This window comes from Gymnoscopelus microlampas (assembly GCF_963454915.1).
Source record: "Gymnoscopelus microlampas genome assembly, chromosome: 11".
In the NCBI taxonomy this organism is placed as follows: Eukaryota; Metazoa; Chordata; class Actinopteri; order Myctophiformes; family Myctophidae; genus Gymnoscopelus; species Gymnoscopelus microlampas.
In genome coordinates this window covers 45,423,513-45,440,353 of record NC_139948.1, presented here as the reverse complement: position 1 = coordinate 45,440,353, position 16,841 = coordinate 45,423,513, and the positions used below count along the sequence as shown (strand labels likewise).

Genomic DNA, 16,841 nt, shown 5'->3' with positions numbered 1-16,841 from the left:
TGGAAGTTGAACCCAACTCAACATGAATGTGTAGCTTTGTGTCTTTGTGTCTGGAAGTTGAACCCAACTCAACTTGAATTTGTAGCTTTGTGTCTTTGTGTCTTTGTGTCTTTGTGTCTGGAAGTTGAACCCAACTCAACATGAATGTGTAGCTTTGTATCTTTGTGTCTGGAAGTTGAACCCAACTCAACATGAATGTGTAGCTTTGTGTCTTTGTGTCTGGAAGTTGAACCCAACTCAACATGAATGTGTAGCTTTGTATCTTTGTGTCTGGAAGTTGAACCCAACTCAACATGAATGTGTAGCTTTGTATCTTTGTGTCTGGAAGTTGAACCCAACTCAACATGAATGTGTAGCTTTGTGTCTTTGTGTCTGGAAGTTGAACCCAACTCAACATGAATGTGTAGCTTTGTATCTTTGTGTCTGGAAGTTGAACCCAACTCAACATGAATGTGTAGCTTTGTATCTTTGTGTCTGGAAGTTGAACCCAACTCAACATGAATGTGTAGCTTTGTATCTTTGTGTCTGGAAGTTGAACCGAACTCAACATGAATGTGTAGCTTTGCGTCTTTGTGTCTGGAAGTTGAACCCAACTCAACATGAATGTGTAGCTTTGCGTCTTTGTGTCTGGAAGTTGAACCCAACTCAACATGAATGTGTAGCTTTGCATCTTTGTCGCTAGAGCTACAGCTACAAATGTCGGCTGTATCTTTGCATCTCCGTGTCGCTGGTTTCCATTGAAAATGAATGGTAGCGTGTATCTTTTAACCCATTAAGACTTGACGCCGATTCTACACGTCTCCTAAATCTCAACAGTTTTCTGAAAAACGTATGTTTCTATATCAGTGGTGCTCAAACTTTTTCATGTCAAGGACCCCCAAAATGATATGTATTTGGCCGCGGACCCCCATCAAAATATTTTGTTCCAGGGACCCCCAGAAGCAAAGATTTGAGTTACAGTGAGTTTAAATATATATATATATATATATATATTTAAATATATATAGTTAAAAATATATATATATTCAAAGATATGCACACATTTTCTCGATTTTTCAAAAATAGCAGATATACAAGCTTGTAGATCTGCTATTTTTGAATAGCCCATAGTGTAAAATAATTCTTTTTTAGCTCAAATCTAAAAATGACACAGTTCCAGGTCTTAATGGGTTAATCTGCCCGTGTGAACGCACCATAATGACTATAAACTGTAATAAAAGTGAGAGACTGAGTCTAAAGTGAGACAGAGTTGTAATTGTTCACTATAGCCGTATACACTACAGCCGTATACATTTTGAAACTGCAATTAAAACATTTATTCCTATTGGGCAAAAATGTAAATCATAGGGCAGTGGTTCTCAAACTTTTTCATGTCAAGGACCCCCAAATTGACACTTATTAGCCCGCGGCGGACCCCCATTTGAAAATATAAGCCAGGGACCCCCATAAGAGAAGATTTTTACGGCTCTAGCGGTAAAAAAAAATATTTCAAGGACCACCAGTTTGACATGCATTAGGCTACGGACCCCCATTTAATGGCATTTCTATCCCTGGGACCGCAATTTATATTGTAAAATCAATGTTAATTTAACTCTGAGAGTGTACAAATGGAACCAAATGGACCCATTTGGTTCCAACACTCTCAGAGTTACAGACACATGGGTCCATTTGGTTCCTATCCATCATTTAGCTGGGGACCCCCTGGAGCCCCCTCAAGTACCCCTGGGGTCCCCGGACCCCACTTTGAGAACCAATGTCATAGGGGATACTTCAGTATCACCCTTTTGTCTTTGAGACAAAAAGGGCTTCAGTGCTCAGAAACTGTTGAGAACTCCTAGTCTAGTGTATGATAAATACGGCCTAATTCAATTATTTTTTTATATGTCGGTGCGGGCTCTCTAAAGCTACTCACCACTTTTACAAGCTGCAGATCCCATGGGCGGGGGGTTTCCTCTGCTGTAGCCCCCACCACCATCAGGTCCGTTGTCGCCCCAGCCTCCACAGCTCCCGGTGGACTTGCCCCAGGCGGCCGTCCCGTTGTCCACGCTGACCGGAGGGGGTGCAGGCTCACCCCACGACCCCCCCTCTGGTTTGGTGTGGGTGCTGCTGGACATCTCTCCCCAGCCTGGAACGAGACGCCACAACAACAACCGCCGTTAGCTCACAGTGCGTCGCAGCGCGGCGCACTGTGAGCTTGTAGATCTGCTATTTTCAGAGCGCAACACACCCGAGCGGAACCAAACATAAAATGACTTGTCTTTTAGTTCTACTGGATCTCTTATGCACTTTTATTTGTTGACAAAATTGTCAATATATTTAGTCTAGTTTTAGTCGTCATAGCTTAGTTTTGATTTAGTTTTGATTTAGTTTTCGGCAGTGAAAAAAGGTAGTCGACGAACATCTTTCGTCTTTGTTTTAGTCGACGCAATCAACACTGCTACGTATATAGCGTAACACGGTAGAACATTGGTTCTCAAAGTGGGGTCCGGGGACCCCCAGGGGTCCTTGAGGGAGTTCCAGGGGGTCCCCAGCTAAATGATAGATTAGGCACCAAATGGACCCTTATGGGTCTGTAACTCTGAGAGCGTACAAATGGAACCAAATGGACCCTAACGGGTCCATTTGGTTCCATTTGTACGCTCTCAGAGTTAAATTGACATAGATTTTACAATATAAATTGCGGTCCAAGTGATAGAAATGCCATTAAATGGGGGTCTGTAGCCCTAATGCTTGTCAAACTGGGGGTCCTTGAAATTAAAATGGTTGAGAATCACTGCTAGAGCCGTAAAAAATCTTCTCTTATGGGGGTCCCTGGCATATCTTTTGAAATGGGGGTCCGTGGGCTAATAAGTGTCAATTTGGGGGTCCTTGACATGAAAAAGTTTGAGAACCACTGCGGTAGAACACACCACTGCATATACAGGTACAAGCAACGACATGCGAGTGCTGTTTAGGTCTGCAATACTGTGCTAACACAACAACATAACAACAATAATACAGACGGCTTAAGACTGCACTCAGCTCATGTGGGACAAGCATGTCTAAAATGTAACTGGGAGCCTGGCTTTGCAAGGCTTCATTAGAAATCAGTAAAAGAAGTCAGTAAAATCTTAAAAATCAATCCAACGCACTGCCAGCGAGTGACGAGAGGGTAGGATGGGTGTTAACCCATTGACACCTGAAGCCGATTCTACATGTCTCCTAAATCTCAACAGTTTTCTGAAAAACGTTTGTTTCTATATCAGTGGTGCTCAATCAAGGACCCCCAAAATTGGCCGCGGACCACCATCAAAATGTTTTGTTCCAGGGACCCCCAGAAGCAAAGATTTGAGTTAAAAATGTTCGCTTTAAAATATATATATATTCAAAGATTTTGCACACATTTTCACGATTTTTCAAAAATAGCAGATCTACAAGCTCGTAGCGCGGCACTCGGTGCCGCGCTATGAGCTTGTATATCTGCTATTTTTGAATAGCCCAAAGTGTAAAATAAAGCTTTTTTGCTCAAATCTAAAAATGACACAGTTCCAGGTCTCAATGGGTTAATACCCAAAGCTGGGGGCCACATTGATCATTGATCACACTATACAAAACATACACCCGACTCAAATGTTGCCACACGTAACTATAACGCTGTCCTGAAACTTCACATGGAGACACAAGAAATCAAATATTCCCTATACAGAGACATCTGACTTGGTGAGCTACAGTACTGCCATCTATTTATAAGTAATGAGGCACTATTTTACCTTGTGTTGCTGCGCGGGTTCAATTGCCACCAAAACTCATTTTATCCTCCCGCTTTCAACCATTTAAAATATCCGAAGCTCAATACCAAAATAGCAGATCTACAAGCTATACACAATGTGACATATGTCGCCTATAATAAAGACATCAGAGATGGCAAGTTGAAGGTGGTTAACCCATTAAGACCTGGATCTGTGTCATTTTTAGATTTGAGCTAAAAAGCATTATTTTACACTTATGCTATTCAAAAATAGCAGATATACAAGCTCATAGCGCGGCACCGAGTGCCGCGCTACGAGCTTGTAGATCTGCTATTTTTGAAAAATCGTGAAAATGTGTGCAAATCTTTGAATATATATTCTTTTAAAGTGAACATTTGTAACTCAAATCTTTGCTTCTGGAGGGGGTCCCTGGAACAAGATATTTTGATGTGGGTCCGCGGCCAAATACATATAATTTTGGGGGTCCTTGACATGAAAAAGATTGAGCACCACTGATACAGAAACATACGTTTTTCAGAAAACTGTTGAGATTTAGGAGACATGTAGAATCGGCTTCAGGTCTCAATGGGTTAAACGAGTTTCGGAGCTTCCACTGGAAGTGCTCGGCTGGTTGGCAGACCCAGCCATTAAAAATCAAGCATTTATCTTATGTTGTTTTGGAGCGTAAAGTGGCAGCCCTGCGGGGAGGGAAAATGCCAGGCCAGGGCTGGTCTCTCAGCTGGGCAGGGGACAGAGAGACAGAGAGAGAGAGAGACAGAGACAGAGACAGAGAAAGAGAGAGAGAGAGAGAAGTTTAGAAGTTGGCCGAGCCCAGTGCCTCTTGGCATGGGGCAGAGGGGGGGACACACGGCTCCATCTCTGCGAGCCCTGCAAGGAATGCCAGGCCCAGTTTAGCTCCCTGTGTGTCTCCAGGGAGAGGTCAGCTCCTGGAGACTGCTCCAATATTACACTTTACACACTCTTAACCCATTAAGACCTGAGGCGATTCTTAAAAATCTTCTTAAAAATGTTCTAAATCCTAACAGTTTTTTGGAAAAAAAAAAAAGTCAAGATTTTTCAAAAATAGCAGATCCACAAGCTCATAGCGCGGCACTCGGTGCCGCGCTATGAGCTTGTATATCTGCTATTTTTGAATAGCCAAAGAAAGCTAAAGTGACACAGATGCGTTCCAGGTCTTAATGGGTTAATGTATCCTTACCAGTGGGGATGTGTGCATCGAATACTTTCACTGACTGTTTAAACAATGTTTTTGTAACCGACTGCACAACTAAACTGCGGCCATTTTGATCCAGAAGCCCAAATCAGAGAAAAATAAAAAGATTGAGAGTATATATAAAAGCCATTTGAAATGCTTAATGCAACACAGTTTCTGCTCGTTAAAAGCAACATTTCATTAGAACATGACAGTAATTTGGCTGCAGACTTTAAATGCGTAAAACCAAAACATGAACAAAAAGAAGTCTATATATTTTAATTAATAGTTTAAATGACCAGTAATTAGTGATAGTTGACTATTCTTGCACATCCCTACTTACCAGAAGAAAAACTAAATCAAACATCCTGGACAAATGTGGCACTCTAGTCTAATGTACCCTTTTCCATTTGCTGATTTGTTACCCATTAGTAATGGGTATGTTATTGCTTTAATTTGTATGTCTCATACAGGGTTGCCAGATCTGCTTATTATAATTTTCCCAGCAATATTTTATTTGAAAATAGCCGATCTACAAGCTCACAACGCGTCGCATCGCTCGTTGTAAAGTGCTTATGTGGCCCATTGTCGCTTCTTTTGGGCCGGTTTTCCTAGACCTGGTTGCTTGTTTCTCTCACAGAATCTGGCAACGCTGGTCTCATAAGCCTGTATACACGAATCCACGGAGCGCTGCCCTGTAGGTGGCGCCGCCATCGCTGCGGTGTCAAACTCAGTCAGCTGCTGCTGCGGTTCTGTCCGTCTGTTCACGTTACTCTTTACCTGCTTGGCTGTTGGAGCAGCCATAAACTACGCAGGTTCGTCCCGATTTTCTGTACATCTTTGTAAAGTTAGTGTTAGTAAAAGTTAGTAAAAAGCAGGTAAAAGAGTAACGTGAGCAGTCAGTGACTGCAGCTGACTGACACCGCGCAGCAGCAGCTGATCGAGTCTGACACCGCAGCAATGGCGGCGCCACCTACAGGGCAGCGCTCCGTGGATTCGTGTATAACAACAAATACACTCACTTAGGGATGCCTGAAATATGACGTCACCGTGCAGTGTCAGGTGGGAGACAGCAGGGGGCGTGTGTGTGTGGTGACCCTGATCTGTGCAGTCCCTCCCACCCCCCCCACCCCCTTCTCTCTAACTACTGACAGATGGCGGCTCCCCTCTCTCTCTAATCACACACTTCCTCCGCGGCTTCTCTCCACACTTTGTGCAGATCGGGGTATTTTCACGAGGGGCAGTGGCGCTTTGTAAACAGCATTCTTGGGCTTCCTCTGCTCCGGGGTGATACCCACGTGAGGTTGCCACGCACGGTTACCCCACACACAAAACGAAACAGGGGCCTGGGTGTGTGTGTGTGTGTGTTGTGTGTGTTGTGAAATGTGAGGAGGGGGAGGGGACCGACCCCTCCGCTCATTTGGATATTCAATTAGATGTAAATCCGAGGAGGGAGCAGCCAAGGTCAAGACGTAACCTTTTTTTTAAAAGGATCAAGGGCTTGCGGCTTATGGCGGTGCAGCGCGTCTAACCACGCTAAACCTCTTTAACCCGTTGGATAATGAATCGCGCCACTAGAACCTTTGACACATTTTACATTGTAAGTGAGCAGTAAGAAAAGACAGAACTATTCCTCTATCACAGGTGATGAAAGGGATATTCTTTGTGTTAACCCATCAAGGCCTGAGGTTCCGTTTCTGCAAAATGTCTTCTAAATCCTAACGGTTTTCTGAAAAACGTATGTTTCTATATCAGTGGTTTTCAAACTTTTTTCATGTCAAGGACCCCCAAAATGATTGAATTTGGCCGCGGACAAGAAAAAACACACCTTGACAAGACACGACCCCAAAGTGTGAAATAGCTTTTGTGATAGTAATCATTGCTAAAGAGTGTTTGCTCAGTAACAGGGGTCTCTCCCCGTCTCTCCAGCTCTTTAGTCAACAGCAGGGGCGGACGCACTGTAGGCCAAGTCAGGCCCGTGCCTTACCTAGAATACACTGTGCCTTACCTCCGCCAGACAGCTTTTTGTGTATTTACTAAGAATATCGCCCCTATACTTAAAGGGGAAATCCACCCATTTTCAATATCTAACTAACTAGAGGATTGATTGTGGGTTTAACATTGCAAATTACAACATGATGACTCATCATGTTGTAATTTGCAATGTTAAACCCAAAATCAATCCTCCAGTTCAAGGCAACACAGAAAGGGGGGAACTTTTTTCTTATTTCCACACAACTCCTTTATGCTATATTAATGACATAGTTAAATATTGAAAATGGGTGGATTTCCCCTTTAAGGCTGACAAATAACGTAATACACATCCATTCTCTCTCTACGTCTTGCATGTCTGGAGGATGTTGGGTCTTTTGAGCAATTGAGCCAATGTGTATTCTCAGAATCCCATTTCACACTCGAGTGTGGAATGTGTCTGTCTGTGTCCCTCATTCACACAACCGGTTTTCTACGTCGTGACATAAGCGCACAATATAAACACCACACACACATGTCCTGGCCTCGTTCTCTTCATTTTTGATTCTTGAGACAGCAGAGAGGCAGCAATGGCACCAGCGTAACGGCAGCCACCGCGACCGCGCAAACCGCATTCAGGACAAGCTGCTTGAGGCTGCAGCATCAGTCCTGCTCGGTAAAATAAAGGCTGAACTCAGTGGACAATATTTTGCAATAGGCCTACTCGTGGATGAGTATAAAGATCTCAACGGGAACTAGTTGCAGTTTGTATTCGATTCATGGAGGATGGAGGACTTATCAAAGACCGCGGATTTGACTGCACGGTGCATCACAACGCGCTCCTAAAAGAAACCTTTCCGAGCGCACTTTATGTACACTGCAATTCTCACTGGCTAAATGTAGTGCTTTGCACTCTGTAGCCAAAGCATCCCTGGATATTAGCAATACATTGCCAGCTTTGTTTTTGTGTATCAAGTGGTTTCCCCCCCCCTTTCTCTCTCATGTACATTATATCTGACTGGTGCCGCCATATGCTTGTGGTTCAAGAAAGTACAAAATAAAAGTCTTTGAGTCGTTGTCATGGTTAATAATTTACCAATCATCTACCAACTATTGTAGGCTACCCATGTCTAAGCTAAAACATAAACATGTAGGTCGCATAAATACTTTGGTAAATACATCTGGTTATAAATCAGCCTACCACGTATTTGCCTGGCCTTACTCATAAAGAGATCCTGCGTCCGCCACTGGTCAACAGTAATTACATTTTCAGCTCGGGGGATACCGATTTCATCCAATCAGGAGAGAGAACTCGTACATATTAAACAACTGAAATTTGAAGCGATTAATAAATGAAAGAATGAGCAGGAAAACTATTACAAAAATCGATGCTGATAAAGTGATCTCTCTGTCCTGATTGGATGACATAGGTGATGGTCACCCACCTGACAATGTATTTTCTGTTTACTCAAGTGTTGGAGAGACAGGGGCAGAACCCTGTTATTGAGCATTATTTTCCTTTTTTTAAATTTAAGTCATGTAATGCAACAGTGTGATGAGACTGTATCAGGCTGTCATCGTACCTTGAGCCATGAGAGGAGGTCTGCTGTGAGGGGGGGGTCCGGTCTGGTGCGGTGCAGGAGGCTCCATGGTGGGCCCTCCTCCTCCGCTGGGCCCGGGGTTCTGAGGCGCGTGGCCGTGGTTTTGGAGGGGCGGAGGCGGGCCGTGGTAGGGGTGAGAGTGGGGGTGAGGGTGGGGGTGGGGGTGGGCGTTGGGGTGGTGGTGGTTGTTACCGGGGCCTGGTGGGGCGTTACTGGCTCCTCCGCCAGGGGTGGGCTTTCCCTGGGAATAGGGAAATGTTTACAATTAATCCACTATTGATTCATTGGCCATATGAGTTTACTAGATTAAATTAATGAAACAATCTAATTATTTAAAAAAAATTTAATTGAACACTCTGCAGTCCTTCTGTGACTGTAGCAATCCTGGGTTTTCTGTGAAATCTAATCATGAGGTATTCATTTTTTTCAGCGCGTTTTATTTCATTTACTGTTTCTCATACAAAAAATACCATAGAGCACCGAAGTCTGACGTAATTTACACATCCTACCTGGTTTGCGGTTTTCCACCCCCGTTCTGAATCCCCATACACGTCTTTAATATCGCGTCAAATAAGAACTGTGTTCCAAAAATATACAAATGACCCCTGGCGGTTTGACTCATATGGATATGAAGCATCAACTGACGGTGAGAAAACGCTAATGTTACTTCCACCGAATTAGTTACATTTTCACCAGAAACAGACTGTATCAAATACTGTATAAGTGACTGACTATCATAAACGATACAGAGCCACCTCCCTGACAATATCGCCGGGACAGTTTGTTTATTTTTGGACCACAATTCTTATATGAGACGATTCTATGATGACCCAATGTTATTCTCCATAGCGAAATTACTTTACGAACCAGGGGATGAACGAGTGACCTCAGGACTTCTGTACTCTATCGTCTGCATCTCAAATACAATACAGGTATTAAGTGGTTAACAAGGCTAATCGATTCAGAATGGTTTTGTGTCGATTCGTTGATATGTAACCCAAAAACAATTGTGCTTCTCGATTATTCGGTCATAGGTTCTAAATATGGGTTTTCGATATGTGTTTCGGTTAATTGCCCAGCCCCATCATACCTGGGAGCCTCCTGGGTTGTTCCTGTCCCACAGGTTGACAGCCTTGCTGTGGGCCCCGGGGTCCCCCCAGGCGGAGGTGCCGTCATCGATCTCCATCTTGCGTCGGATGGAAGGTGGGGACGGCTCCTCCCAGCCGGTGGGCTCTCCTCCTCCACCAGAGAGGTCCTGCTGCTTACTACCGCTCCTACTCGCGCTCTGCTTCACCGAACCTGGACCGCCCCACGAACCCACACCCCCTCCTCCTCCTTCTCCTGGGGATGACAGATGACGATTAAGTGCCATACAAATGATTGGGATTTTTATTGTGTTTTGGACATTGAACACTGGAACATATACGGAACATATACGGTGTAAGTAAGCAAGTCAAGTAAGTAGTAATTATTACATTTATGTTTGCAACTGATTTGGCTTTGTAAACAAAACAATGCACAGGGCAGATATGAAAAATGATTTAACACACACAAACTGACCGACACCAATAATCAAAATAAATAATGCACTACGGCCAAAACAGGCCATGCATTTAATTTGGTACTTTCCAAACTGTTCAGAAATAGCGTAAATAGCAGATTTACAAGCTCAAATCGTGTGCATTGTGATGCGTTGTGAGCTTGCAGATCAGCTATTCCAGCTATTTTTCAACAGATGAATTATTACAATAATTGCAATTGTATCTCAAATAATTACAATCAGGCGATCGTGTAATAACTGAGTCAGGCCTACCTCCACCTCCCGTATCGTTGGGCCCGTCCTGGGGCTTGCCCCCCCAGCTTTGGGCAGGACCAGCGGATCGTTCGTCTTGGGGCTTGCCCCCCCAGCTTTGGGCAGGACCAGCAGGGCGCTCGTCTTGGGGCTTGCCTCCCCAGCTTTGGGCAGGACCAGCGGCGCGCTCGTCTTGGGGCTTGCCCCCCCAGCTTTGGGCAGGACCAGCGGATCGTTCGTCTTGAGGCTTGCCTCCCCAGCTTTGGGCAGGACCAGCGGATCGTTCGTCTTGGGGCTTGCCCCCCCAGCTTTGGGCAGGACCAGCGGATCGTTCGTCTTGGGGCTTGCCCCCCCAGCTTTGGCCAGGACCAGCGGATCGTTCGTCTTGAGGCTTGCCTCCCCAGCTTTGGGCAGGACCAGCAGGGCGCTGGCTGACCGACTCTCCCCAGCCTCCACCGCCACCTCCTCCACCTCCGGGTGTTCCAGGACCCGGAGCGGGCTTCCCTCCCCAGCTCCGGGGTCCGTCTTTCCAGCCTCCCGCCTCTCCATCCCATGACGGGTTGGCGGGGCTGCCCTTCTTGCCGTCTCCCGGTTCCCCCCAGTCTCCCCCACCGCTGTTACAACCGTGGGGGGCTTTCGGCTGCTCCCCCCAACTCTGAGGCTTGGCCTTATTGTGGGAGTCCTCCCAGCCGGTGGGTTTCTCCTCTCCCCAGGACTGGCCACCGTTTTTGGGGATGCTGGGGGTGTTGGGGGCTCCAGGCGGTGGGTTCCCCCAGCCTCCAGGGCCGTTGGAAGGCTTCTTGTTGCCGGGAAGCTCCCCCCAGCCAGAGCCGTGCTGGTTCGGGGCGGCCATGCTTCCGCCCCAGCCTGGCGCGCCCTGCGGGGTAGCGGGCCCGTCGTTCTTGCTCCCAGAGTCGGGTCTCTGATGTGAGGCCACGCTGGCCACGCTCTGGGGACCTCCCTGCGGGTCGTTAGGGGTGGAGGGGCCGGAGCTCCAGGACTCGGCGCTGCTGGCTTCTCTCTTGCTGGCTTCTCTCTTGCTGGCTTCTCTCTTGCGGTTCGCCTCGACGTTGTCCCAGGAGGTGTGCTGGCGGACGGGCGTCTGGCCCCAGCCGCTGTTACACAGCACCCTGGGGTCCAGGTCCGGGGCGGGCAGCAGAGGGGGTTGTTGTTGTTCGTCCCCCCCCCCCCGGGACAGGCGGTGCCCGCGGCCGCCGGGATGCCCGTCCGTGCTGTCACCGCTGCCCTCGCTGGCGCCCGCCGCGCTCTGAGCTCTGGTCCACGAGTTGACCTGCTGGTCCTGCTGGGCGGGAGAGCCCGGGGCGTCCCAGCCTCCCGGAGCCTCTCCTCCTCCTCCTCCTCCTCCGGAGTGTTGCTGCTTCCCCCCCCAGTCGCCACTGGACTGGTCTCCCCAGGACCCTCCAGAGCCTCCCCTGTGGCCCCAGCCTGAACCCGACGACGACTCCCAGCCGGACGTCTCCTTGGACGAAGCCACCTTGGAGTCTCCATTGCTGCCCCACACTGAGCTGCCATCTTCTCCGTTGACCTGCGGGGTTAGGGTTGTCACAATCACAATGACATTTTAGTTGACGATTAACCCTTTAAGACCTGAGGCGATTCTTTAAAATGTTTTCTAAATCCTAACAGTTTTTTGAAAAAAAAAATAATATATATTTTTTAAAGATATTTCAAAAATAGCAGATCTAGTATATCTGCTATTTTTTAATAGCCAAATAAATCTAAAGTGACACAGATGCGTTCCACGTCTAAATGGGTTAACTGTCATATAGTATACGAATAGCGAAACACATTACCTGCCAAAAACGGACATCCGTCTTTTAAAATACACCCGTTTACTGCCAAAGACGGACATGTCAGTCTTTTTTTTTTAAATTCCACTGCTCCATTCACTCCCTGGTTAACTTATTACTTCAAAATCCTGTATCTCGGCTCCTGTGTACTTTTTTGGTGAAACATGCTTTTTTCAACTGGCTGCAATTATGGAACGGATTACCGCGATCGGATTGTTTTTTTTCTACGATTCTACGAGACTCCTGTGTGTAATGAGGGGATCACCGTGAGGATGGTGATCACAGAAAATATTTTGTGACTACTTAAAAAATGGTTAAAAAAGGAAAAAAACATGCTGGCACTGGGTGGGAATAAAAAAAAAAACTCTGGCAGGGAATGTGTTTCAATGCGATTGAATTGTATAAAAACTACATTTCTGTTTGCGCTTTGGGCTTTGTTAACAAGAATTGCACACGGCAGATATAGGGCAACTACCTTATATATATACAAAGAAATGACAGACAAATGACCGGGACCAATAATCAAAATAAATAATTTACTATGGCCAAAACAGGCCTTTCCAAAATTGCCAATCCTGTGAGCTTGTAGATTCGATATTTTCACTATTTTTCAACAGACGCATTCTTAGATTATACATTATAAACGTCTGTATCTCAAATCATTGTGATCAGGCGATTATGTCATAATTGTTGACTCAAGACCCACCTGCGTGGCGCCGGGCGGCAGCCGGCCCGCGGGGCTGCCCGTTCCCCCCCAGCCGGACCCCCCCATGCTGCGGATGGGACTGGGGGCCTCCTGCTTCGAGCCGCGATTTGGTCCGTCAGAGTTAAGGTTCTGAGGTTCCGAACTGAAAGACACATTCGTGGAGGACGGGGTGGAGGAAGGGTGCGCGTCCGCCGGGTCACCCCAGGCACTGCCGCTACTCCCCGAGGAGGGGTTGTTGTCGCCGTTATTAGCGCCCCCGACGACGCCCATGGCGACTCCTCCGGCGCTGGCGTTGTTGTTGTTGGCCTGAGGGGGGGCGCCAGGCGGGTTGCAGAGGTTGGGCGAGGGTTGAGACGGGGCGTTGGGGTTGGGTCCTACGCCTCCGGCGCCGGGCCCGTCGTGGCCCAGCGCGGGCCAGGCGGACGGGTTGGCGTTTGGGTTCAGGTTCAAGTTAAAGTTGGGGGCGGAGTTTAGGGAGGAGCCCCAACCTCGGCCCCCTCCTCCTCCTCCTCCTCCTCCTCCTCCCAGTTGAGGGTCGTTTTTCCCGTCGCCCCCCATTGAGGACTGAGGAGGGGGGGGGCAGTGGGCGGGTCCGGGCGGCCCGGATCCCCAGCTGCGATTGGCTGCAGCGGCCTGGTTGGAGAGCATCCCGGCCCCAGTGTGATTGGTGGGGCCGGCGGGCCCAGGGCCGGCTGCCTTGCCGCCGGGAGGGGGGTGGCCTCCTGCGGGGAAGTGGCCCGTCTGGCCGTTGGTGCTCATGCTGGCTGCGGTGGCACCGGGGTCACTGTCTGACGACGAGCATCCTCCTCCGGCCGACGCTGGAGGAGCCTGGCTCTGCATGATGGACAGGGTTATTATTAAAGTGATTATTAAACATATATTTACAAAATAACAGAACACTAGAATTGAAAGAAAAAAAAGGGATTCTTTTTTAAAAAAATGTCCATAGTTTTAGTCTTTGTCAATTTGAATTAGCCTCGCATTGTGTACTTAAAGAGCCAAAAGTAAATGTACTAAAATGTTAGCAGATCTACTGGCTAGCAGATCTACAAGCTCACAACGCGATGCGACGCGTTGTGAGCTTGCAGATCGGCTATTTTCAAATAGCCTAGGTATAGAATGGGGCTAAAGTGGTTAATGTATGTTTTATAATGTATGCAAAGTAACTAGTAACTAAAGTTTTCAAATATTTTTTGTGGAGTAAAAGTACAACATTTGCCTCGAAATGCAGTTGAGTAAAAGTAAAAGTACTGATAATTGGAAATACTGCATTGTGGTTGGATATGAAATCTTCCAATATTTATTTACCTCTGTTGTCAACAATTGTCAAAACCAAAATAGCAAAAATAGCTGAACCTTAAAGCTAAGCCTTTTCACGCAATTTAAACTTAAAGGGATCTTTCACTTTCACAAAAAAAAAAGTTTGTCATTTTATCGTCTACTTAGGCTTTTGGGAGCATCCCGGACAGTCTTTTAACTCATTCACTGCCAGAATTATTCTGGCCGCGTTTGAACACTGCCATATTTTTCATTGAAAAAAAAAAGTACTCAGGAGCCGAGATACAGAATTTTTAAGTTTTAAGTTAACAAGGAAGTGGATGGGAGTCTATATCTTCGAAAAATCATATCTCCTTGGTCTTTGGGTCAAAAAAAAAAAAAAAAATCTAAAAAAAAAAAAAAAAAAAAAAAAAATATTTTTAATTTTTTAAATTTTTTAAAAAGTCGTTTTAGTCGTTCTTGGCAGGCATGGCTTATGGACAAAAGTCGTTTTAGTCGTTCTAGGCAGTATATGAGTTAAGTTGCTCGATTCAGTATTCAGATATTTGATATTCATTGTATCCGACACGCCCCCTTCCTAATAATATGTTTTGGGGGAAAATGAAAATAAAAATAAAAAATACAATAAAAATGTATGAAAAAAGTAATCGAAAAAACATGCCCCCCCTCATGTATTAGGAGGGCAGTATGAGTCACAAGAGTCAACGACAGGTGTTTTCGATCTAACATGGTTAAAATAGAGTTTCAAGTTACAATGGGTCTGTATGGGAAGGGGGCGTGTCGGATAAAATAAATATCAAATATCTAAATACTGAATCGAGCAACTTAAAAACTGTCCGGGGTGTTCACAAAAGTCTGAGTAGACGATAAAATGACCAAAACATTTTTTTTTGACAGTGAAATATCCCTTTAACTAACAAACCAACTCCACTAATGTAAAACAATAATATATAATAACCTGGGTAATGGAGGGCCACGCCTCTGTGTCCGTGTGGTCTATGATCAGTTGATCCCAGCCACTGGGATGACTGGGAGACGCTGCAGCTGTACCGCTGCTGGTGGAGGAGGTGGCACAACGACTGGGTGGCAGGGGTCCCCAGAGGGGACTATCATACTGGGATACCTGGGAGCTCTGGAGGACAGGCAGTTCTGGAAGAAAACAAATAAAAGAGAGCGGTGGTGGGAAAAAAGTACTCAAAATGTTTTACTTATGTAAAAGTATCAATACTGCAGTTGCATAAGTACTGTTACAAGTAAAAGTCCGGAAGAAAAGACGTACTTGACTAAAAGTACAAAAGTATTGGTATCAAAATGTACTTAAAGAACCAAAAGTAAAAGTACTAAAATGTTTGAAAATAGCAGATCTACAAGCTCACAACGCGTCGCGTCGCGACGCGTTGTGAGCTTGTAGATCGGCTATTTTCAAAAAGCCTAGGTATAATATAGAGCTAAAGTGGGTAATGTATGTTTTATAATGTAATAATTTATATCTGCAAAGTAACTAGTAGATAAAGTTTTAAAGTAAAAGTAAAAGTACTGATAATTGGAAATATTCCGGTTAAGTAAAAGTACCAAAAGGATGAATGGAAAGCATTCTAACAAATATGCAAAATGATTGCGATCAGGCAGTTATACAGTATAACAATTGTGACAGAGGTCTAGAGAGTCTTCTGTCATCACGCCCACCCATTATGGTATGGACGAGATACCATGGAAACATGTGTGTCTAAATATAGGTTAAAAATGATGTGCTGTGTTGTTAACCCATTGAGACCTGAAGCTGATTCTACATGTCTCCTAAATCTCAACAGTATTCTGAAAAACGTGTGTTTCTATATCAGTGGTTCTCAATTTTTTTCATGTCAAGGACCCCCAAAATGATATGTATTTGGCCGCCGACCCCCATCAAAATATTTTGTTCCAGAGACCCCCCAGAAGCAAAGATTTGAGTTAAAAATGTTCGCTTTAAAAATATATATATTCAAAGATTTGCACACATTTTCACGATTTTTCAAAAATAGCAGATATACAAGCTCGTAGCGCGGCACTCGGTGCCGCGCTATGAGCTTGTAGATCTGCTATTTTTGAATAGCCCAAAGTGTAAAATAATGCTTTTTAGCTCAAATCTAAAAATGACACAGTTCCAGGTCTCAATGGGTTAATGAGCATCAGTACCACCCACCACACTGACAAACAGCCCCATGAGATCCACCGACATCACAGAGAAACAAGGCCTCTACGAGGATATAAAAGGAACATTTACCCACTCATGAGCGCTTTACTCTGCGCTCAAACTGCACTGTGAGTGCATATAAAGGACCATTAGTCTCAACCAGATCAATTATTAATACGCTACAAAAAGACGATTCCTCATTCATTCAATAATACATACAATATACTTCTTTGTTCTTTCCCTGGGTCACTGTAAACCAAAAAAAGCTATTAGGCTACTATCTACTAAGAATAGCCGAAACACAATCTCGCGATTCAACACGTTGTGAGCTCGTACATGGCCTTGTACTGTAGATCTGTCAGATTTCACGTGTGTCATTTATTTTGATTTGTTTGAAGATGTTTCTCTTATGACGGCATGCCCCAAATAGGCACTCAAGAATGAAGGTTGTTAATCAATGAACCCTATGAGACCTGAAGCCGATTCTACATGTCCCCTAAATCCCAACAGTTTTCTGAAAAACGTATGTTTCTATATCAGTGGTGCTCAATCTTTTTCTTGTCAAGGA

General features: G+C 45.4%; 1 protein-coding gene across 1 annotated transcript in view; it reads right to left on the bottom strand.

Moving 5' to 3' along the window:
* Window positions 1-16,841, bottom strand: part of LOC311054795 (trinucleotide repeat-containing gene 6C protein-like) — a 107,096-nt gene that overhangs the window by 28,054 nt on the left and 62,201 nt on the right. Inside the window, exons 14-20 of the mRNA XM_084070799.1 lie at window positions 16,276-16,336; window positions 15,059-15,249; window positions 12,823-13,656; window positions 10,327-11,851; window positions 9,604-9,854; window positions 8,496-8,754; window positions 1,913-2,125 (exon numbers count right to left, since the gene is read on the bottom strand). Coding sequence (XP_083926925.1) covers window positions 1,913-2,125; window positions 8,496-8,754; window positions 9,604-9,854; window positions 10,327-11,851; window positions 12,823-13,656; window positions 15,059-15,249; window positions 16,276-16,336 — 3,334 coding nt within the window. The remainder of the gene's footprint in view (window positions 1-1,912; window positions 2,126-8,495; window positions 8,755-9,603; window positions 9,855-10,326; window positions 11,852-12,822; window positions 13,657-15,058; window positions 15,250-16,275; window positions 16,337-16,841) is intronic.